Source organism: Salmo salar, chromosome ssa09 (assembly GCF_905237065.1).
Source record: "Salmo salar chromosome ssa09, Ssal_v3.1, whole genome shotgun sequence".
NCBI lineage: Eukaryota > Metazoa > Chordata > Actinopteri > Salmoniformes > Salmonidae > Salmo > Salmo salar.
Genome location: NC_059450.1, coordinates 152,390,631 through 152,413,680, shown reverse-complemented (window position 1 = coordinate 152,413,680; position 23,050 = coordinate 152,390,631). Strand labels below are relative to the sequence as shown.

General features: G+C 48.0%; 1 protein-coding gene across 1 annotated transcript in view; it reads right to left on the bottom strand.

The window, feature by feature from the left end:
* plch1 (phospholipase C, eta 1) overlaps positions 1–23,050 on the bottom strand; it is a 154,776-nt gene that overhangs the window by 121,774 nt on the left and 9,952 nt on the right. The window contains 1 exon segment of the mRNA XM_045724833.1: positions 12,055–12,155. Coding sequence (XP_045580789.1) covers positions 12,055–12,133 — 79 coding nt within the window. The 5' untranslated portion in view covers positions 12,134–12,155.

Below are 23,050 nucleotides of genomic sequence, written 5' to 3'. Positions count from 1 at the left end.
TCATAGACTGTTCTCTCTGATACCACACGGCAAGCGGTACCGGAGCGCCAAGTCTAGGCCTAAGAGGCTTCTAAACAGCTTCTACCCCCAAGCCATAAGACTCCTGAACATCTAGTCAAATGGCTACCCAGACTACTTGCATTGCCCCTCCTCCCCTCTCCACACCACTGCCACTCTCTGTTGTCATCTATGCATAGTCACTTTAATTAACTCTACCTACATGTACATACTACCTCAACTAACCGGTGCCCCCACACATTGACTCTGTACCGGCACCCCCCTGTATATATTGTCATTTTTTACTGCTGCTCTTTAATTACTTTTATCTCTTATTCTTATCCGTATTTTTTTAAACTGCAATGTCGGTTAGGGGCTTGTAAGTAAGCATTTCACTGTAAGGTCGACACCTGTTGTATTTGGGGCATGTGACTATAGCATCACACACTATAGCGTATAGGACTAGGCTAGAATCAGACACTATAGCATATAGGCCTAGGCTAGCATCAGACACTATAGCCTATAGGGCTAGGCTAGCATCAGACACTATAGCCTATAGGGCTAGGCTAGCATCACACACTATAGCCTATAGGCCTAGACTAGCATCAGACACTATAGCCTATAAGCCTAGGCTAGCATCACACACTATAGCCTATAGGCCTAGGCTAGCATCAGACACTATAGCCTATAGGCCTATACTAGCATCAGACACTATAGCCTATAGGCCTATACTAGCATCAGACATTATAGCCTATAGGCCTAGGTTAGCATCACACACTATAGCCTATAGGCCTATACTAGCATCAGACACTATAGCCTATAGGCCTAGGCTAGCATCAGACACTATAGCCTATAGACCTAGACTAGCATCAGACACTATAGCCTATAGCCCTAGGCTAGCATCAGGCACTATAGCCTATTGGACTAGACCAGCATCACACACTATAGCCTATAGGCCTAGGCTAGCATCAGACACTATAGCCTATAGGCCTAGGCTAGCATCACACACTATAGCCTATTGGACTAGACCAGCATCACACACTATAGCATATAGGCCTAGGCTAGCATCAGACACTATAGCCTATAGGACTAGGCTAGCATCACACACTATAGCCTATAGGGCTACGCTAGCATCTGACACTATAGCCTATAGGGCTAGGCTAGCATCACACACTATAGCCTATAGGGCTAGGCTAGCATCACACACTATAGCCTATAGGACTACGCTAGCATCAGACACTATAGCCTATAGGGCTACGCTAGCATCAGACACTATAGCCTATAGGACTACGTTAGCATCAGACACTATAGCCAATAGGGCTAGGCTAGCATCACACACTATAGCCTATAGGGCTAGGCTAGCATCACACACTATAGCCTATAGGGCTAGGCTAGCATCATACACTATAGCATATAGGCCTAGGCTAGCATCAGACACTATAGCCTATTGGACTAGGCTAGCATCACACACTATAGCCTATAGGCCTAGGCTAGCATCACACACTATAGCCTATAGGCCTAGGCTAGCATCACACACTATAGCCTATAGGCCTAGGCTAGCATCACACACTATAGCCTATAATAACCTCTGCTACTTTATCATCATTTTAGAGATCAATATAGTTGGGAATATATTAGAAAGCTGATCAACTGTGAAGTGTGAATGACCAACAGTTTGCTTTCACCCTTCAATACACGTCATGGAATGCTGGTGGCCTTCAATGTGCACAAGTCTCCTCTGACTAGAGAGGGTTACGTTATTCTGCAGATTAATCTCCTCTGGCTAGAGAGGGTTACATTATTCTGCAGATTAATCTCCTCTGGCTAGAGAGGGTTACATTATTCTGCAGATTAATCTCTTCTGACTAGAGAGGGTTACATTATTCTGCAGATTAATCTCCTCTGGCTAGAGAGGGTTACATTATTCGACAGATTAATCTCCTCTGGCTAGAGAGGGTTACATTATTCTGCAGATTAATATCCTCTGACTAGAGAGGGTTACATTATTCTGCAGATTAATCTCCTCTGGCTAGAGAGGGTTACATTATTCTGCAGATTAATCTCCTCTGGCTAGAGAGGGTTACATTATTCAACAGATGAATCTCTTCTGGCTAGAGAGGGTTACATTATTCTGCAGATTAATCTCCTCTGGCTAGAGAGGGTTACATTATTCTGCAGATTAATCTCCTCTGGCTAGAGAGGGTTACATTATTCTGCAGATTAATCTCCTCTGGCTAGAGAGGGTTACATTATTCGACAGATTAATCTCCTCTGGCTAGAGAGGGTTACATATTATTCTGCAGATTAATCTCCTCTGGCTAGAGAGGGATAAATTATTCGACAGATTAATCTCCTCTGGCTAGAGAGGGTTACATTATTCTGCAGATTAATCTCCTCTGGCTAGAGAGGGTTACATTATTCTGCAGATTAATCTCCTCTGGCTAGAGAGGGTTACATTATTCTGCAGATTAATCTCCTCTGGCTAGAGAGGGATAAATTATTCGACAGATTAATCTCCTCTGGCTAGAGAGGGTTACGTTATTCTGCAGATTAATCTCCTCTGGCTAGAGAGGGTTACGTTATTCTGCAGATTAATCTCCTCTGGCTAGAGAGGGTTACATTATTCAACAGATGAATCTCTTCTGGCTAGAGAGGGTTACATTATTCGGCAGATTCATGTTCTGAGCCTTTTTAAACTCATTTATGTTCATGGGCGGACTTGTCAATGTTTTGGCCAGTGGGCCAGTCTAATTTAGGTTTATGTGTGTGGGGGCCTTAAGGGAGGGGGGAAAGGGCCAGTCTAATTTAGGTTTATGTGCGTGGGGGGCCTTAAGGGAGGGGGGGAAAGGGCCATTGTGTTAGAAATGCCAGGGATGATGTTTGTCCCAGACTGCACCTGAATATATTCTCCCAACAGACATAAGTGTTCCATTTTAAAATAAAATACTGAAGAAAATTTGATTAAAATGGCTGAATGGTTAGCCTACACAACTTATTTGGTTCACATTGACAAAATGAATGTGTATCTAACTGTATCAACAAAAGCACATGCAACTCTTGTCAGATAAACCCGGAAAAAAAGCGGATTTTCTGCCCCCTCGCGACAGACAGCCTGCAGGGAACAGAAGGTATTCAGCTGCAGCACCACTGACAGCTCCCTTCATGCGCTGCCTCTCACTCCCGAGGAGTGGGCGTGCGTTCTCGGGTTCCATTGCCTACTGTTCTACAAAGACATCTTTCCTGGCAAGACAAAAACACTCCCAACATGAATGTCTGAGTCAAATTGAAAACTTCCTAGGATCATACCAAAAAAAAAACGTTTTTTTTAAAAACAAATTGGCAGCAAGAGTAAAGACATTAAAGCATGGGCTGTGATGTTGCACTCACAACAATGTAGTGATTTTCCCACACACCTATGCATAACAAATGCTTATTTATCACACTCACAATGATAGCCTCAAAAAACCAACAAAACACAGGCATATCAAAAGTCAAATTTAAGAATTTAGGAACGGAGTAATCCATTCAGAAGACAGTCCAGGTTTAAACATAGGCTACATTTTGATAATACACCCTCGCCCCTCATCACCTAGTACACCATTACACATACACTGAAATCGAGTAGAATTTAGTAGAACACTTACCCTTCTCAAAACTGAGATTTTTGGATACTTCGAGTTCAGCCATTTCAGACTAATTTAGTGTTTGCATAGCTCTGGATAAAGAATTCCTCTCCAGGATAAAAGGGGAGCGATACTGTTTTGAGGTAGTGCTCTCAATTAGTTTTTGTCCGTTCATCCACTTTGGACATCATTTCCATTAGATAGTCTCCAGTAAGGTACAATAGTTGCCAAGGCGTAAAATCCCATATATTGGTCTGAAATTACCCCCATGGTGTTCTTAGTCCAAATGGAACGCATTTTTTCATCCGTGTCACACAGTCGCCAAACGACCCAGAGATGAACTGAACTGACACAAACAGGACCCTCTCTCTGAACACTCCACAAAACCTGCTGCTTATCTCTCCTGCGCAACATACACACGCATGTCTCTGCTTTACTCTCTGCGCGGAGAGAGCGGAGATGGTGAAGGGTGTTACAAACCTCACACCAGTCGCGCCGAGCGAAAAAATAAGCCAATTTTCTTGACATATTTACGCGATAGCATGGCGAGGTGATGAGTGGGGCTGTCATATACGCGGAGCTAGTGAAAAGGGTACAAGTCTACGACCTCGCAAGGGACTCAAAATATCCTAACCAAATTTCAGATAGTCTATGAACAAAACATCTTTCACAGGATGTTGGCCAGGTAGGCTAATTGAAGACAGTTCTGTGTGATTTGACATCGAGTTGCATTTCAGTCTTAAGATTGTGTTCCGGGGAAATCAAGAATGGAAAACTTGAACTTGTGTTTTTGACAGACGTTTTACTACCTTCCATCTCACCGGCTCTGACGTGGGGAGCGCGGAATGCGATGGTGCGTTCTGGTGGGAAGGGAAACGGTTTATTTATTATTTGTACTCGCTCTCTCTCCCTGCTTTCTATTAAGCAGGATGATATTATTACCGCGTGTGCCCTGCCACTGCTGCATCTCCAAAGATGTAAACTATTTCACCAATCGGAAACATATCACCCATAAATTGGCCCTTCAGCCTATGTTTGTTTTTCTACTTAAGTGCAGGCTTCTGGGTGGAAAGGATATCGTCCAGGGGCTTCGTCAAACCATAACCGAGTCATTTACCTCGCTTGACGAATAGATTTGCTCATTAGAAGGCTACCTGCTTGACGGGTTGAATTGAAGAATAAACTATCACTGTGAAAATTGTAATAATATGTAGCCGCACTAGCTACCCACTGGGCAAAAATTGGTCGAATCGATGTTGTTTCCACGTCATTTCAACAAAACAATTCAATGTGATAACATTAATCAACGGATTAGAAAAAAAGTAATCAAGGTAAGGGAATTTCGCTTTTTTTTATTCACCAAACGTTGAACCTAAATCCAATGGTATTTCACGTTGAATTCACGTTAGTTGACAACTCAACGAAATGTAAATAAACACTAGATGTTGAAATGACGTCTGTGCCCAGTGGGTAGTCTGTCTGCTGAAAAATACACGGTCATTTCCACACACTGTCGTCTCTCATCTACTCCAAATGTATAATTGTTGGAATTCAGCTTCAAGCCGAGGTTCAAAAATTATTCTGTTAGGGCAGTGGTTCCCGAACTTGTTATTGTCCAGTACCCCTTCAAACATTCAACCTCCAGCTGCGTACCCTCTCTAGCACCAGGGTCAGCGCACTCTCAAATGTTGTTTTTTTCCATTTCCATTTTAGTCATTTAGCAGACGCTCTTACCCAGAGCGACTTACAGTAGTGAATGCATACATTTCATTTCATTATTCTTTTGTACTGGCCCCTGTGGGAATCGAACCCACAACCCTGGTGTTGCACACACCATGCTGGAGTTGCAAACACCATGCTCTACCAACTGAGCCACAGGGAAGACGCCATCAATGTAAGCCTGCCACACACACACACACACACACACACACACACACACACACACACACACACACACACACACACACACACACACACACACACACACACACACACACACACACACACACACACACACACACACACACACACACACACACACACACACACACACACACACACACACACACACACACACACACACACACACACACACACACACACCATACGAAACATTTATTAAACATAAGAATGAGTGTGAGTTTTTGTCACAACCCGGCTCGTGGGAAGTGACAAAGAGCTCTTATAGGACCAGGGCACAAATAATAATATAATAAGAATCACAAATTCTGCTCTTTATTTAATTATCTTACATATAAAACCTTATTTGTTCATCAAAAATGGTGAATAACTCACCAGGTTAATGAGAAGGGTGTGCTTGAAATGATGCACATAACTCTGTAATGTTGGGTTGTATTGGAGAGTATCTCAGTCTTAAATCATTTTCCACACACAGTCTGTTCCTGTATTTAGTTTCCATGCTAGTGAGGGAGGAGAATCCACTCTCACATAGGTTAGGTACATGGTTGCAAAGAGCATCAGTGTCTTAACAGCGCAATTTTCCAAGGCAAGAAACTCTGAGCGCAGCCCTATCCAGAAATCTGTCAGTGGCTTCAGATTAAATTACATTTTCACAGAACTGCTTGTTGCAATTTCGATGAGGCTCTCTTGTTCAGATATCGATAAGTGGACTGGAGGCAGGGCATGAAAGGGATAACAAATCCAGTTTGTGTCATCCGTTTCGGGAAAGTACCTGCGTAATTGCGCACCCAGCTCACTCAGGTGATTCGCTATATCACATTTGACATTGTCCGTAAGCTTGAGTTCATTTGCACACAAAAAATCATACAATGATGCCTGTGTGTTGTCCTTGTTAATGAAGACAGAGAAGAGCTCCAACTTCTTAATCATAGACTCAATTTTGTCCCCCACATTGAATATAGTTGCGGAGAGTCCCTGTAATCTTAGATTCAGATCATTCAGGCGAGAAAGAACATCACCCAGATAGGCCAGTCGTGTGAGAAACTCGTCATCATGCAAGCGGTCAAACAAGTGAAAATCATGGTCAGTAAAGAAAACTTTAAGCTCGTCTCTCAGTTAAAAAAAACGTGTCAATACTTTGCCCCTTGATAACCAGCGCACTTCTTTCTGTATGTTGTAAAAGCGTTACATGGTCGCTGCCCATATCATTGCATAATGCAGAAAATACACAAGAGTTCAGGGGCCTTGGTTTAAGAAAGTTAACAATTTTCACTGTAGTGTCCAAAACGTCTTTCAAGCTGTCAGGCATTCCCTTGGCATCAAGAGCCTCTTGGTGGATGCTGCAGTTTACCCAAGTGGCGTCGGGAGCAACTGCTTGCACGCGCGTTACCACTCCATTATGTCTCTCTGTCATGGCTTTTGCGCAGTCAGTACAGATACCAACACATCTTGACCACCAAAGTCCATTTGATGTCACGAAGCTGTCCAGTACTTTAAAAATATCCTCTCATGTTGTCCTGGTTTCCAGAAGAGGATGTCTTCCTTAATTGACACCCCATAAACGTAACGGACATATAGCAGGAGCTGTGCCAGGCCCGCCACGTCTGTTGACTCATCCAGCAGTAAAGCATATAATCCACTGGCTTGTATGCGAAGCAGTAATTGTTTCAAAACATCTCCTGCCATCTCACTGATGCGTCGTGAAACAGTGTTGTTTGATGAAGACATTTATAGTTTTTTGGGCCTTTTCCCCCAGCATTGTCCCAGACATATCCACGGCAGCAGGAAGAATTAAGTCCTCCACAATAGTATGGGGCTTGCCTGTCCTCGCCACTCTGTAGCTCACCATATAAGACACTTCTAGCCCCTTCTCATTAATGGTATCTGTTGCTTTTATACATGTCTTACTACTCGAAAGTCGTCTTTAATCTCGCTCAAAAAACTCTTGTGGCTTATTTTTCAAATTGTCATGTTTTGTATCTAAATGTCTGCGCAAGAGTGAAGGTTTCCCGCGAGAGAGTAACGGTTAATGTGATTGGATGTTAATTATTTGACTAGGCTACCTGTATTTGACATTGTGTTGTTATTTAGCTGAACACGAGATGGTTTAATTTTATTTTTGGCAGTGAACCGAGGCTACTCAGGTGAGGAAAAAAACTCACCCAAATGTATAGCCCTGTTGGAAAATATAAATGTACTGTTTGAAAATGTTAGGAAAAAATGTATATTATATAAACTCAGCAAAAAAAGAAACGTCCCTTTTTCAGGACCCTGTCTTTCAAAGATCATTTGTATAATTCCAAATAACTTCACAGATCTTCACTGTAAAGGGTTTAAACACTGTTTCCCATGCTAGTTCAATGAACCATAAACAATTAATGAACATGCACCTGTGGAACAGTCGTTAAGACACTAACAGCTTACAGACGGTAGGCAATTAAGGTCACAGTTATGAAAAATTAGGACACTAAAGAGGCCTTTCTAGTGACTCTGAAAAACACCAAAAGAAAGATAAACAAGGTCCCTGCTCATCTACGTAGACATGCCTTAGGCATGCTGCAAGGAGGCATGAGGACTGCAGATGTGGCCAGGGCAATAAATTGCAATGTCCGTACTGTGAGACGCCTAAGACAGCTCTACAGGGAGACAGGACGGACAGCTGATCGTCCTCGCAGTGGCAGACCACATGTAACAACTCCTGCACAGGATCGGTACATCCAAACATCACACCTGCGGGACAGGTACAGGATGGCAACAACAACTGCCTGAGTTACACCAGGAACGCACAATCCCTTCATCAGTGCTCAGACTGTCTGCACTAGGCTGAGAGTGGCTGGACTGAGGGCTTGTAGGCCTGTTGTAAGGCAGGTCCTCACCAGACATCACCGGCAACAACGTCCCCTATGGGCACAAACCGACCATCGCTGGACCAGACAGGACTGGCAAAAAGTGCTCTTTACTGATGAGTCACGGTTTTGTCTCACCAGGGGTGATGGTTGGATTTGCGTTTATCGTCGAAAGAATGAGCGTTACACCGATGCCTGTACTCTGGAGCGGGATCAATTTGGAGATGGAGGGTCCGTCATGGTCTGGGGCGGTGTGTCACAGCATCATCGGACTGAGCTTGTTGGTCATTGCAGGCAATCTCAACGCTGTGCGTTACAGGGAAGACATCCTCCTCCCTCATGTGGTACCCTTCCTGCAGGCTCATCCTGACATGACCCTCCAGCATGACAATGCCACCAGCCATACTGCTCGTTCTGTGCGTGATTTCCTGCAAGACAGGAATGTCAGTGTTCTGCCATGGCCAGCGAAGAGCCCGGATCTCAATCTTATTGAGCACATCTGGGACCTGTTGGATCGGAGGGTGAGGGCTTGGGCCATTCCCCCCAGAAATGTCCGGGAACTTGCAAGTGGAAGGGTGGAGTAGCATCGCACAGCAAGAACTGGCAAATCTGGTGCAGTCCATGAGGAGGAGATGCAATACAGTACCTAATGCAGCTGGTGGCCACACCAGATACTGACTGTTACTTTTGAGTTTGACCCCCCCTTTGTTCAGGGACACATTATTCCATTTCTGTTCATCACATGTCTGTGGAACTTATTCAGTTTATGTCTCAGTTGTTGAATCTTGTTATGTTCATACAAATATTTACACATGTTAAGTTTGCTGAAAATAAACGCAGTTGACAGTGAGAGGACATTTCTTTTTTTTATATTTGATATTTATATTTGATATTTTTAGATTTTATATAGTTTATATTAAAAGCAAAATTCTATTTAAAAAAAAATGTGCATCACATTTTTATTTGGCGTACCCCGACGGCATTGCGCATACCCCTGGAATACCTGTTCTGGAGGATTTATTGTTTGGGCTGAAGATCCGTGTTATAGCTCGGTTGAAATGTTTATGGTCATTTCAGATTGATCTGACATATGCAGCAGATCTTTTTGTCTGTTGAGAGCGTTCCTCTGCCCAGGTGTTGCTGACACATGCCAGATCTTACAATGCCCAGTGGCATGTACTCATGGATGCCAAAGGAATCCAGGCTTCCCCCAAAAATAGACCAATACATATTTTTTTTTTAAACATATAAAATAATGTATCTTTCCTTTCTCTGTGTTTCATTCTTTCTCCTTCAATTTGCAAGAGGCTGCATGTATCTCACTGGAGAAAGCATCCTAGCAAGTAAAACAGCGCCCCTCTTTCTCAGAATGTGTAGCCTACCGATCTGATGCTGTCTGATCAGAAAGAGTAGGACATTGTTGCAACCCGTAGCGTTGAATGCAAGGGAAGCCAGTGAGTATTTGACCTCCCTTGATAAAAAATTATAATAATAGTCAATTAGTGTTGAGCTAAACTGAGTGAGCTCAACTGTGAATGGTCCTGGCACATCAAAAAAATGTGTCAAGGGAAGCCAGTTTGGATTTGGCTTCACACCAATCACATGACATCAAAAGCAGAACGTAATTGTTGCATCTCGTTGGGTCATTGTCGTCCCATGGCTAGCTAGCTAGCTAAAACCATCCCCTTCCTAAATTAGCCATGGATGGAGATAGGGATTTAGGCTTAATTCTCCGTACTAGCCAATGATTATAACGGCGATTTTGATCAAACCATACATTCATATATTGTGCCCCTGGCCTGAGAGGATGGAAGTTCAACATGTGGCTTGATGTAGTAGGCTAATGTTAACTAGCTGGCCTGGCGCATTGTTACCCATGAAAGTAAGTTAGGTTAACGAGCAGGTATTTTAGCCAGGTAGCCTAGGACAACAACAACGACAAAATTTCACTGGACAGAGGTTGCTATCTAGTTTTGTGATGAAACAAATGTGTGGTTGAATTCTTTCTGCCGCCTTATGCCTATATATAACGGTAACACATAGGTTGTAATATGTTTTTTTCTGGCTTCACTTCCCCAGTGATTTAACCCACGCACCGCTACTGACCACGCCTGGATAGGTACACTACATGACCAAAAGTATGTGGACACCTGCTCGTCGAACATCTCATTCCAAAATCATGGGTATTAATCCCCCCTTTGCTGCTATAACAGCCTCCACTCTTCTGGGAAGGCTTTCCACTAGATGTTGGAACATTGCTGCAGGGACTTGCTTCCATTCAGCCACAAGAGTATTAGTGAGGTCGGGCACTGATGTTGGGTGATTAGGCCTGGTTCGCAATCGGTGTTCCAATTCATCCCAAAGGTGTTCGATGGGGTTGAGGTCAGGGCTCTGTGCAGGCCAGTCAAGTTCTCCCACACTGATCTCGACAAACCATTTCAGTATGGCCCTCACTTTGTGCACGAGGGCATTGTCATGATGAAACAGGAAAGGGCCTCCCACAAACTGTTGCCACAAAGTTGGAAGCACAGAATCGTCTAGAATGCTCATTGTATGCTGTAGCATTAAGATTTCCCTTCACTGGAACTAAAGGGCCCGAACCATGAAAAACAGCCCACAACCATTATTCCTCATCCACCAAACTTTACAGTTGGCACCATGCATTCGGGGCAGGTAGTGTTCTCCTGGCATCCGCCAAACCCAGATTCATCCGTCGGACTGCCAGATTGTGAAGCGTGATACATCACTTCAGAGAACACATTTCCACTACTCCAGAGACCAATGGCGGCGAGCTTTAAACCACTCCAGCAGACGCTTGGCATTGCGCATGGTGATCTTGTCTTGTGTGTGGCTGCTCGGCCATGGAAACCCATTTCATGAAGCTCCAGACAAACAGTTCTTGTGCTGACGTTGCTTCCAGTGGCAGTTTGGAACTCAGTAGTGAGTGTTGCAACCGAGGACAGACAATTTTTACACACTACGCACTTCAAGACTCGGCGGTAACGTTCTGTGAGCTTGTGTGGCCTACCACTTCGCGGCTGAGCCGTTGTTGCTCCTCGGTGTTTCCACTACACAATAACAGCACTTACAGTTGACCGGGGCAGCTCTAGCAGGGCAGACATTTGACGAACTGACTTGTTGGAAAGATGGCATCCTATGACGGTGCCACGTTGAAAGTCACTGAGCTCTTCAGTAAGGCCATTCTACTGCCAATGTTTTGTCTATGGAGATTGCATGGGTGTGTGCTCGATTTTATACACCTGTCAGCAACAGGTGTGGATGAAATAGCTGAACCCACTAATTTGAAGGGGTGTCCACATACTTTTGTATATATAGTGTATTTTCTGTATAAGCTAACCACATCATATGTTATAGCAGTCTGGTGTCTGATGACAGGTGTCAGTCCATGACCTTGGTTAATGCTTGAAATGTCTGAGCAGGGGAACGCAGACGTGATGTCCCAGTGTGCACCGTCCAACACCAACATCCATGGATGTTGTAAAGATGTTGAAATTTGATCTGGCCCATGATGCACATAATAATACACATTTCCTGTTATTGTAAGATTATTTTCCTGCTGTGACAAACTGGTCAAATGAAGATATCTGTAGACATAGAGAAATAGAGAACTGTGTGCTTGCTTATGTGTGTGTGTGTGTGACACTCACCATGAAAGATGCTGTTGTCTGTGAGGAAGTGATGGCAGTACTGCGGCCCTCCTTTCCTGTTCACAACCCAGGAACTCATGGCGGTGGGAGGGATGGGAGACCTGTGAAGGAGGAGAAAAGCGTGAGACTGGACACAATACAGTTCACCATAGGCTTAAGATTTTTTTTTCCTGGCTCCTCTCTAGGGTTCCTGCCTTCTAGGGAGCTTTTCATAGCCACTGTGCTTCTGCCTCTGCATTGCTTTCTCTTTGGGGCTTTAGGCTGGGTATCTGTAAAAAACTTTGTGACAATGTAAAAAAAATGGCTTTATAAAATGTGATGGACTGATTAAACTTGTGTAGCTCCTGAATCATTGACTTTGTGTGGAATAGGGGGCACCAGACGTGACAGCCCTACAATAAAATACCACTTTCACCTCAAAGAGCCTAAAGTGTGGACTATAACCCCTGAACTCTGGTCTCTACAGAGGAGCTGCTCCTGAACTCTGGTCTCTACAGAGGAGCTGCTCCTGAACTCTGGTCTCTACAGAGGAGCTGCTCCTGAACTCTGGTCTCTACGGAGGAGCTGCTCCTGAACTCTGGTCTCTACAGAGGAGCTGCTCCTGAACTCTGGTCTCTACAGAGGAGCTGCTCCTGAACTCTGGTCTCTACAGAGGAGCTGCTCCTGAACTCTGGTCTCTACAGAGGAGCTGCTCCTGAACTCTGGTCTCTACACAGGAGCTGCTCCTGAACTCTGGTCTCTACAGAGGAGCTGCTCCTGAACTCTGGTCTCTACACAGGAGCTGCTCCTGAACTCTGGTCTCTACAGAGGAGCTGCTCCTGAACTCTGGTCTCTACGGAGGAGCTGCTCCTGAACTCTGGTCTCTACAGAGGAGCTGCTCCTGAACTCTGGTCTCTACAGAGGAGCTGCTCCTGAACTCTGGTCTCTACAGAGGAGCTGCTCCTGAACTCTGGTCTCTACGGAGGAGCTGCTCCTGAACTCTGGTCTCTACGGAGGAGCTGCTCCTGAACTCTGGTCTCTACAGAGGAGCTGCTCCTGAACTCTGCTCTCTACGGAGGAGCTGCTCCTGAACTCTGGTCTCTACAGAGGAGCTGCTCCTGAACTCTGGTCTCTACAGAGGAGCTGCTCCTGAACTCTGGTCTCTACAGAGGAGCTGCTCCTGAACTCTGGTCTCTACAGAGGAGCTGCTCCTGAACTCTGGTCTCTACAGAGGAGCTGCTCCTGAACTCTGGTCTCTACACAGGAGCTGCTCCTGAACTCTGGTCTCTACAGAGGAGCTGCTCCTGAACTCTGGTCTATACAGAGGAGCTGCTCCTGAACTCTGGTCTCTACAGAGGAGCTGCTCCTGAATTCTGTAGACAGACTCCTCCCCTCAGGTCAGCTGACACCAGACACCCCAGCCTGTCAGGTGCTGCTCCTGAATTCTGTAGACAGAGGCTGTAAATCACAGGGTGACGGACCAGGAACATGTGGGAAAACAAAGAGGAGGAGAGGAGATGAATGATGAGAAGAGAGGAAGGAAAAGAAAGAAAGAAAGAAAGAAAGAAAGAAAGAAAGAAAGAAAGAAAGAAAGAAAGAAAGAGAGAGAGAGAGGAGGGAGGGAGGGAGGGAGGGAGGGAGGGAGGGAGGGAGGGAGGGAGGGAGGGAGGAAGGAAGGAAGGAAGGAAGGAAGGAAGGAAGGAAGGAAGGAAGGAAGGAAGGAAGGAAGGAAGGAAGGAAGGAAGGAAGGAAGGAAGGAAGGAAGGAAGGAAGGAAGGAAGGAAGGAAGAGACTGATGGTTAAGGGGAGCAAACAGAGTGGTAGAGTAGAGGTGGATAGAACGGGAGCTGGTCTGGACTGGGGTTGGAGGTGAGAGGAGACTGACAGAACGGGAGCTGGTCTGGACTGGGGTTGGAGGTGAGAGGAGACTGACAGAACGGGAGCTGGTCTGGACTGGGGTTGGAGGTGGGAGGAGACTGACAGAACGGGAGCTGGTCTGGACTGGGGTTGGAGGTGAGAGGAGACTGACAGAACGGGAGCTGGTCTGGACTGGGCTTGGAGGTGAGAGGAGACTGATAGAACGGGAGCTGGTCTGGACTGGGGTTGGAGGTGGGAGGAGACTAACAGAACGGGAGCTGGTCTGGACTGGGGTTGGAGGTGAGAGGAGACTGACAGAACGGGAGCTGGTCTGGACTGGGGTTGGAGGTGAGAGGACACTGACAGAACAGGAGCTGGTCTGGACTGGGGTTGGAGGTGAGAGGAGACTGACAGAACGGGAGCTGGTCTGGACTGGGGTTGGAGGTGAGAGGAGACTGATAGAACGGGAGCTGGTCTGGACTGGGGTTGGAGGTGAGAGGAGACTGACAGAACGGGAGCTGGTCTGGACTGGGGTTGGAGGTGAGAGGGGACTGATAGAACAGGAGCTGGTCTGGACTGGGGTTGGAGGTGAGAGGAGACTGACAGAACGGGAGCTGGTCCGGACTGGGGTTGGAGGTGAGAGGGGACTGATAGAACGGGAGCTGGTCTGGACTGGGGTTGGAGGTGAGAGGGGACTGACAGAACGGGAGCTGGTCCGGACTGGGGTTGGAGGTGAGAGGAGACTGACAGAACGGGAGCTGGTCCGGACTGGGGTTGGAGGTGAGAGGAGACTGACAGAACGGGGGCTGGTCTGGACTGGGGTTGGAGGTGAGAGGAGACTGACAGAACGGGAGCTGGTCCGGACTGGGGTTGGAGGTGAGAGGAGACTGACAGAACGGGAGCTGGTCCGGACTGGGGTTGGAGGTGAGAGGAGACTGACAGAACGGGAGCTGGTCCGGACTGGGGTTGGAGGTGAGAGGAGACTGACAGAACGGGAGCTGGTCCGGACTGGGGTTGGAGGTGAGAGGAGACTGACAGAACGGGAGCTGGTCTGGACTGGGGTTAGAGGTGGGAGGAGACTGACAGAACGGGAGCTGGTCCGGACTGGGGTTGGAGGTGAGAGGAGAATGACAGAACGGGAGCTGGTCCGGACTGGGGTTGGAGGTGGGAGGAGACTGACAGAACGGGAGCTGGTCCGGACTGGGGTTGGAGGTGAGAGGAGACTGACAGAACGGGAGCTGGTCCGGACTGGGGTTGGAGGTGAGAGGAGACTGACAGAACGGGAGCTGGTCTGGACTGGGGTTGGAGGTGAGAGGAGACTGACAGAACGGGAGCTGGTCTGGATTGGGGTTGGAGGTGAGAGGGGACTGATAAGTAGCAGGAGATGAGGCCTGAGCTGGGGTTGGAGGTGAGAGGTCACTGCCCTGAGTAACCAGTCCACTGTGACAGGCTGCCAGTAGACAGAGACATGACAGGATGGAGACTGGAAGTTACAAATTACTCAGAGGTTTACCTCTGCACCTTTATTCTGATATGGTAGTTTTATGGTGGAAGACATTTTTTTCTTTTTTTTGCTATTCGTCTATTCACACTACCGTCCATAGCTTTACAATAAAGCTAGGCTTGGCTAATGTCAGAATAAAAAAAACACACATGTGGTCTTTCGCTGCAAGGGTTAATTTACATGGATCTAATATAGCTCCTACAAACCCATAATATCTATCCTTGTAGACCGTAGAACTATGACATCCAAACACTGATCAAATGTGAAAAATACATTACATTTATACAAGCACATAGATGAAATAGTGAAATGCTGCCTGGCTCTCTCTCCTCTCTTCCATAAAGACAAATAGCATTGTCAGATCTCATATAGGAAGTTCTTGACTTAGTATTCCGTCTGCCACATAGACTTAGCATTCCGCCTGTAACTAGACAGAGAATGTCGTCGCTGAGATCCACGGTGGTTTGGCCCAGGGGGAATGGTATTAATGGGCAGGAGTGTGTTGTCATGCTGTGGTGATGTGAGCATGCCGCTCCTCTCTGTAACCCAAGCCACCCACTAGCCCAGGGGAACACAATCTGCTCATTCCTGTCCAATGGAGTCGTGTGAAAATATGCCCTCATTAATAAATGTAAGTCTTTCTACTGTTGATTTTTTTTCTTTACTTATCTATTGTTCACCTAATACCTATTTTTTACTTAAAAATTGCCATGTTGGTTAGGGCCTGTAAGTAAGCATTTCACTGTAAGGTCTACACCTGTTGTATTCGGTGCACGTGACAAATAAACTTGATTTAGTTGTCCTCTCTGAAGGCTCTGTCATGCAGAGTAGATATTCCCTCATTCTGAAGGCTGTGTCATGCAGAGTAGATATTCCCTCATTCTGAAGGCTGTGTCATGCAGAGTAGATATTCCCTCATTCTGAAGGCTGTGTCATGCAGAGTAGATATTCCCTCATTCTGAAGGCTGTGTCATGCAGAGTAGATATTCCCTCATTCTGAAGGCTGTGTCATGCAGAGTAGATATTCCCTCATTGTGAAGGCTGTGTCATGCAGAGTAGATATTCCCTCATTCTGAAGGCTGTGTCATGCAGAGTAGATATTCCCTCATTCTGAAGGCTGTGTCATGCAGAGTAGATATTCCCTCATTGTGAAGGCTGTGTCACAGTGGATGAAGTTATCCTCAAGCTGATCCAACCCAAGAGACCTCACCTGCACACTCATGGGTAATAAGGAAGTGTTCTATAAGGGCTCAACTGCAAAGCCTCATGGGTAATGAGATAAGTGAAGTGTGTGTGTGTGTGTGTGTGTGTGTGTGTGTGTGTGTGTGTGTGTGTGTGTGTGTGTGTGTGTGTGTGTGTGTGTGTGCGTGTGCGTGCGTGTGTGTGTGTGTGCGTGTGCGCGTGTGTGTGTGTGTGTGTGTGTGTGTGTGTGTGTGTGTGTGTGTGTGTGTGTGTGTGTGTGTGTGTGTGTGTGTGTGTGTGTGTGTGTGTGTATTGTCAGTTCCTCCGTTAATGACAAACACCAAATGACTAATAGCAGGAGGCACTGAGGCAGACTGACTCATACACCAGGGACCACAGGACAACAGGGCCTGGAGACAGGGTGGGGGAAGAGAGGGGTGGGAGGTTGGAGGGATGGGGGAGGGAGGGGTGGGAGGAGGAGAGATGGGGAGAGAGGGGTGGGAGGAGGAGGTATGGGGAGAGAGAAGGGTGGGAGGAGGAGATGTAGGGATGGGAGGATGGTGGAGATTTAGGAATGGGATGTTGGAGGAGGGGGAGGTTTAGGGATGGGCGGTTGGAGGAGGGTGGAGGTGTAGGGATGGGAGGTTGGTGGAGGGTGGAGGTGTAGGGATGGGAGGTTGGTGGAGGGTGGATGCTTAGGGATCAGAGGTTTGTTAAGGTTTAGGCATGGGTGGTTGGAGAAGGGTGGAGGTTAAGGGATGGGAAGATGGAGGAGGGTGGAGATTTTGGGATGGGAGGTTGGAGGAGGTTAGAGGAGGGTGGAAAATTAGGGATGGGAGGTTGAAGGAGGGTGGAGGTGTAGGGATGGGAGGTTATTGGAGGTTTAGGGATGAGAGGTTGGAGATGTAGGAATAAGAGGTTGGAGGAGGGTGGAGATTTAGGGATGGGAGGTTGGAGGAGGGTGGAGGTGTAGGGATGGGAGGTAGGTAGGTGGAGGTTTAGGTATGGGAGATTGGAGGAGGGTGGAGGTGTAGGGATGGGAGGCTGGAGGAGGTTTAGGGATGGGAGGTTGGAGGAGGGTGGAGGTGTAGGGATGGGAGGTAGGTAGGTGGAGGTGTAGGGATGGGAGAATGGTAGGTGGAGGTTTAGGTATGGGAGATTGGAGGAGGGTGGAGGTGTAGGGATGGGAGGCAGGAGGAGGTTTAGGGATGGGAGGTTGGAGGAGGGTGGAGGTGTAGGGATGGGAGGTAGGTAGGTGGAGGTTTAGGTATGGGAGGTTGGAGGAAGGTGGAGATTTAGGGATGGGAGGTTGGAGGAGGGTGGAGGTGTAGGGATGGGAGGTTGGAGGAGGGTGGAGGTGTAGGGATGGGAGGTTGGTGGAGGGTGGAGGTGTAGGGATGGGAGGTTGGTGGAGGGTGGAGGTGTAGGGATGGGAGATTGGTGGATGGTGGAGGTGTAGGGATGGGAGATTGGTGGATGGTGGAGGTGTAGGGATGGGAGATTGGTGGATGGTGGAGGAGTAGGGATGGGAGGTTGGTGGGGGTGTAGGGATGGGAGGTTGGTGGAAGGTGGAGGTGTAGGGATGGGAGGTTGGTGGAGGGTGGATGCTTAGGGATCAGAGGTTTGTTAAGGTTTAGGCATGGGTGGTTGGTTGGAGAAGGGTGGAGGTTAAAGGATGGGAAGTTGGAGGAGGGTGGAGATTTTGGGATGGGAGGTTGGAGGAGGCTGGAGGTGTAGGGATGGGAGGTTATTGGAGGTTTAGGGATGAGAGGTTGGAGATTTAGGAATAAGAGGTTGGAGGAGGGTGGAGATTTAGGGATGGGAGGTTGGAGGGGGTGGAGATTTAGGGATGGGAGGTTGGAGGAGGGTGGAGGTGTAGGGATGGGAGGTAGGTAGGTGGAGGTTTAGGTATGGGAGATTGGAGGAGGGTGGAGGTGTAGGGATGGGAGGCTGGAGGAGGTTTAGGGATGGGAGGTTGGAGGAGGGTGGAGGTTTAAGGATGGGAGGTAGGTAGGTGGAGGTGTAGGGATGGGAGGTTGGTGGAGGGTGGAGGTGTAAGGATGGGAGATTGGTGGATGGTGGAGATGTAGGGATGGGAGATTGGTGGAGGTTGGAGGTGTAGGGATGGGAGGATGGTGGAGGTTTAGGTATGGGAGGTTGGTGGAGGTTTAGGGATGGGAGATCGGAGGAGGGTGGAGGTTAAAGGATGGGAAGTTGGAGGAAGGTGAGATGTAGTGATGGGCGGTTGGAGGAGGGTGGAGGTGTAGGGATGGACTGTTGGAAGAGGGTGAAGATTTAGGGGTGGGATGTTGGAGGAGATTTAGGGATGGGAAGTTGGAGGAGGGTGGAGGTTTAGGGGTGGGAGGTTGGAGGAGGGTGGAGGTGTAGGGATGGGAGGAAGATTGAGGTTTAGGTATGGGAGGCTGGTGGAGGTTTAGGCATGGGAGGTTGGAGGTTGGAGGAGGTTGGAGGTTTAGGGATGGGAGATAGGTGGAGGTTTAGGAATGGGAGGTTGGAGGAGGGTGGAGCTGTAGGGATGGGAGGTTGGAGGAGGGTGGAGGTGTAGGGATGGGAGGTTGGTGGAGGTTTAGGGATGGGAGATCGGAGGAGGGTGGAGGTTAAAGGATGGGAAGTTGGAGGAGGGTGGTGATTTAGGGATGGGAGGTTGGAGGAAGGTGAGGTGTAGGGATGGGCGGTTGGAGGAGGGTGGAGGTGTAGGGATGGACTGTTGGAGGAGGGTGGAGATTTAGGGGTGGGAGGTTGGAGGGGAGTGAAGGTTTAGGGATGGGAGTTTGGTGGAGGTTTAGGGATGAGAGGTTAGATGAGGGTGGAGGTTTAGGGATGGGAGGTTGGTGGAGGTTTAGGGATGAGAGGTTAGATGAGGGTGGAGGTTTAGGGATGGGAGGTTGGTGGAGGTTTAGGGATGAGAGGTTAGATGAGGGTGGAGGTTTAGGGATGGGAGGTTGGTGGAGGTTTAGGGATGAGAGGTTAGATGAGGGTGGAGGTTTAGGGATGGGAGGTTGGTGGAGGTTTAGGGATGAGAGGTTGGATGAGGGTGGAGGTTTAGGGATGGGAGGTTGGTGGAGGTTTAGGGATGAGAGGTTAGATGAGGGTGGAGGTTTAGGGACGGGAGGTTGGTGGAGGTTTAGGGATGAGAGGTTAGATGAGGGTGGAGGTTTAGGGATGGGAGGTTGGTGGAGGTTTAGGGATGAGAGGTTAGATGAGGGTGGAGGTTTAGGGATGGGAGGTTGGTGGAGGTTTAAGGATGGGAGGTTGGTGGAGGTTTAGCAATGGGAGGTTGGTGGAGGGTGACAGTTTGGGGATGGGAGATTGGAGACTGGAGGGGGGTGGATATTAAGGGATGGGAGGTTGGTGGAGGTTTAGGGATGGGAGGTTGGTGGAGGTTTAGGGATGGGAGGTTGGTGGAGGTTTAGCAATGGGAGGTTGGTGGAGGGTGACAGTTTGGGGATGGGAGATTGGAGACTGGAGGGGGGTGGATATTAAGGGATGGGAGGTTGGTGGAGGTTTAGGGATGGGAGGTTGGTAGAGGGTGACAGTTTAGGGATGGGAGATTGGAGACTGGAGGGGGGTGGAGGTTTAGGGATTGGAGGTTGGTGGAGGGTGAAGGTTTAGGTATGGGAGTTTGGAGATTGGAGGGGGGTGGAGGTTAAGGGATGGGTGGTTGGTGGAGGGTGGGGTTTAAGGGATGGTCATTAGCTTTACACACCACAGTTCTACAATGAGATTACATCTGTTTCTCTCACCTATTGTTTTTTCTAGACTAGAGGTTTTTCTACTCTGTTTTCATTTCATCCTCTATCACTCTCTCCCCTCTCTCACTCTCTCCCCTCTCTCCCCTCTCTCACTCTCTCCCCTCTCTTGCTCTCGCCCTCTCTCCCCTCTCTCACTCTCTTCCACTCTCAACCTCTTCCTCTCTTCCCTCTCTCACTCTCTTCCTCTGACACCCTGTCCCCTCTCTCCCTCTTCCCTCTCTCACTCTCTTCCTCTGACACTCTCTCCCCTCCCCTCTCTCACTCTCTTCCTCTTTCCCCTCTATCACTCTCTTCCTCTCCCCTCTCTCTCTCTTCCTCTCTCACTCTCTTCCTCTCTCCCCTCTCTTCCTCTTTCCCCTCTATCACTCTCTTCCTCTCCCCTCTCTCCCTCTCTTCCTCTGACACTCTCTCCCCTCTCTCCCTCTCTTCCCTCTCTCTCTCTCCCCTCTCTTCCTCTCTTCCTCTTTCCCCTCTATCACTCTCTTCCTCTCCCCACTCTCCCTCTCTCACTCTTCCTCTCTCACTCTCTTCCTCTCTCCCCTCTATCACTCTCTTCCACTCTCAATCTCTTCCTCTCTCACTCTCTTCCACTCAATCTCTCCCTCTCTCACTCTCTTCCCTCTCTCACTCTTTTCCCTCTCTCCCTCTCCTCCTCTCTCACTCTCTTCCTCTCTTCGCTCTCTCACTCTCTCACTCTCTTCCTCTGACACTCTCTCCCCTCCCTCCCCTCTCTCACTCTCTTCCACTCTCCCCTCTCTCTTACTCTCTCCCCTCTCATACTCTTTCCCCTCTCTCACTCTCTTCCTCTCTCCCCTCTTTCACTCTCTTCCCCTCTCACTCTCTTCCCTTTCTCACTCTCTTCATCTCTCACTCTCTTCCTCTGACACTCTCTCCCCTCTCTCACTCTCTTCCCTCTCTCGTCCCCTCTTCCTCTCTCCCCTCTCTCCCTCTCTTTCTCTCTCACTCCCTTCCTCTCTCCCTCTCTTCCCTCTCTCACACTCTCTCCCCTCTCTACCTCTCTTCCCTCTCTTCCTCTCTCACACTCTTCCCTCTCTCAATTTCTTCCTCTCACACTATCTCCCCTTTTTTCCACACACACACACACACACACACACACACACACACACACACACACACACACACACACACACACACACACACACACACACACACACACACACACACACACACACACACACACAGTGCTTCTGCTTTCATCCCAAACTGAAACACCAGCTGTGGTTTTTGAGATAAGTCAATGAGTCAAAAGGTGATCGATCGGCTTTGCCAGCCTTCAATTCAGCCTCCTTATATATGTGTGTGTGTCTAAATTAGATTGGCCATCATATCAAAATTACACACAAAGAGAGCATCTGTCTCACACACCCCATTCCTACTACACACACACTCACACAACCCATTCCTACTACACACACACTCACACACCCCATTCCTACTACACACACACTCACACACCCCATTCCTACTACACACACACTCACACACCCCATTCCTACTACACACACACTCACACACCCCATTCCTACTACACACACACTCACACACCCCTTTCCTACTACACACACACTCACACACCCCATTCCTACTACACACACACTCACACACCCCATTCCTACTACACACACCCCACACACCCCATTCCTACTACACACACCTCACACACCCCAGTCCTACTACACACACCTCACACACCCCATTCCTACTACACACACACTCACACACCCCATTCCTACTACACACACACTCACACACCCCATTCCTACTACACACACACTCACACACCCCATTCCTACTACACACACACCCCATTCCTACTACACACACACTCACACACCCCATTCCTACTACACACACACTCACACAACCCATTCCTACTACACACACACTCACACACCCCATTCCTACTACACACACACTCACACACCCCTTTCCTACTACACACACACTCACACACCCCATTCCTACTACACACACACACTCACACACCCCATTCCTACTACACACACACTCACACACCCCATTCCTACTACACACACACTCACACACCCCATTCCTGCTACACACACACTCACACACCCCATTCCTACTACACACACACACTCACACACCCCATTCCTACTACACACACACTCACACACCCCATTCCTACTACACACACACACTCACACACCCCATTCCTACTACACACACTCACACACCCCACATTCCTATTACACACACACTCACACACCCCATTCCTACTACACACACACTCACACACCCCACATTCCTATTACACACATACTCACACACCCCATTCCTACTACACACACACTCACACACCCCATTCCTACTACACACACACCCCATTCCTACTACACACACACCCCATTCCTACTACACACACACTCACACACCCCATTCCTACTACACACACCTCACACACCCCATTCCTACTACACACACACTCACACACCCCATTCCTACTACACACACCTCACACACCCCATTCCTACTACACACACACCCCATTCCTACTACACACACACTCACACACCCCATTCCTACTACACACATACCCCATTCCTACTACACACACACTCACACACCCAATTCCTACTACACACACCTCACACACCCCATTCCTACTACACACACCCCCATTCCTACTACACACACACTCACACACCCCATTCCTACT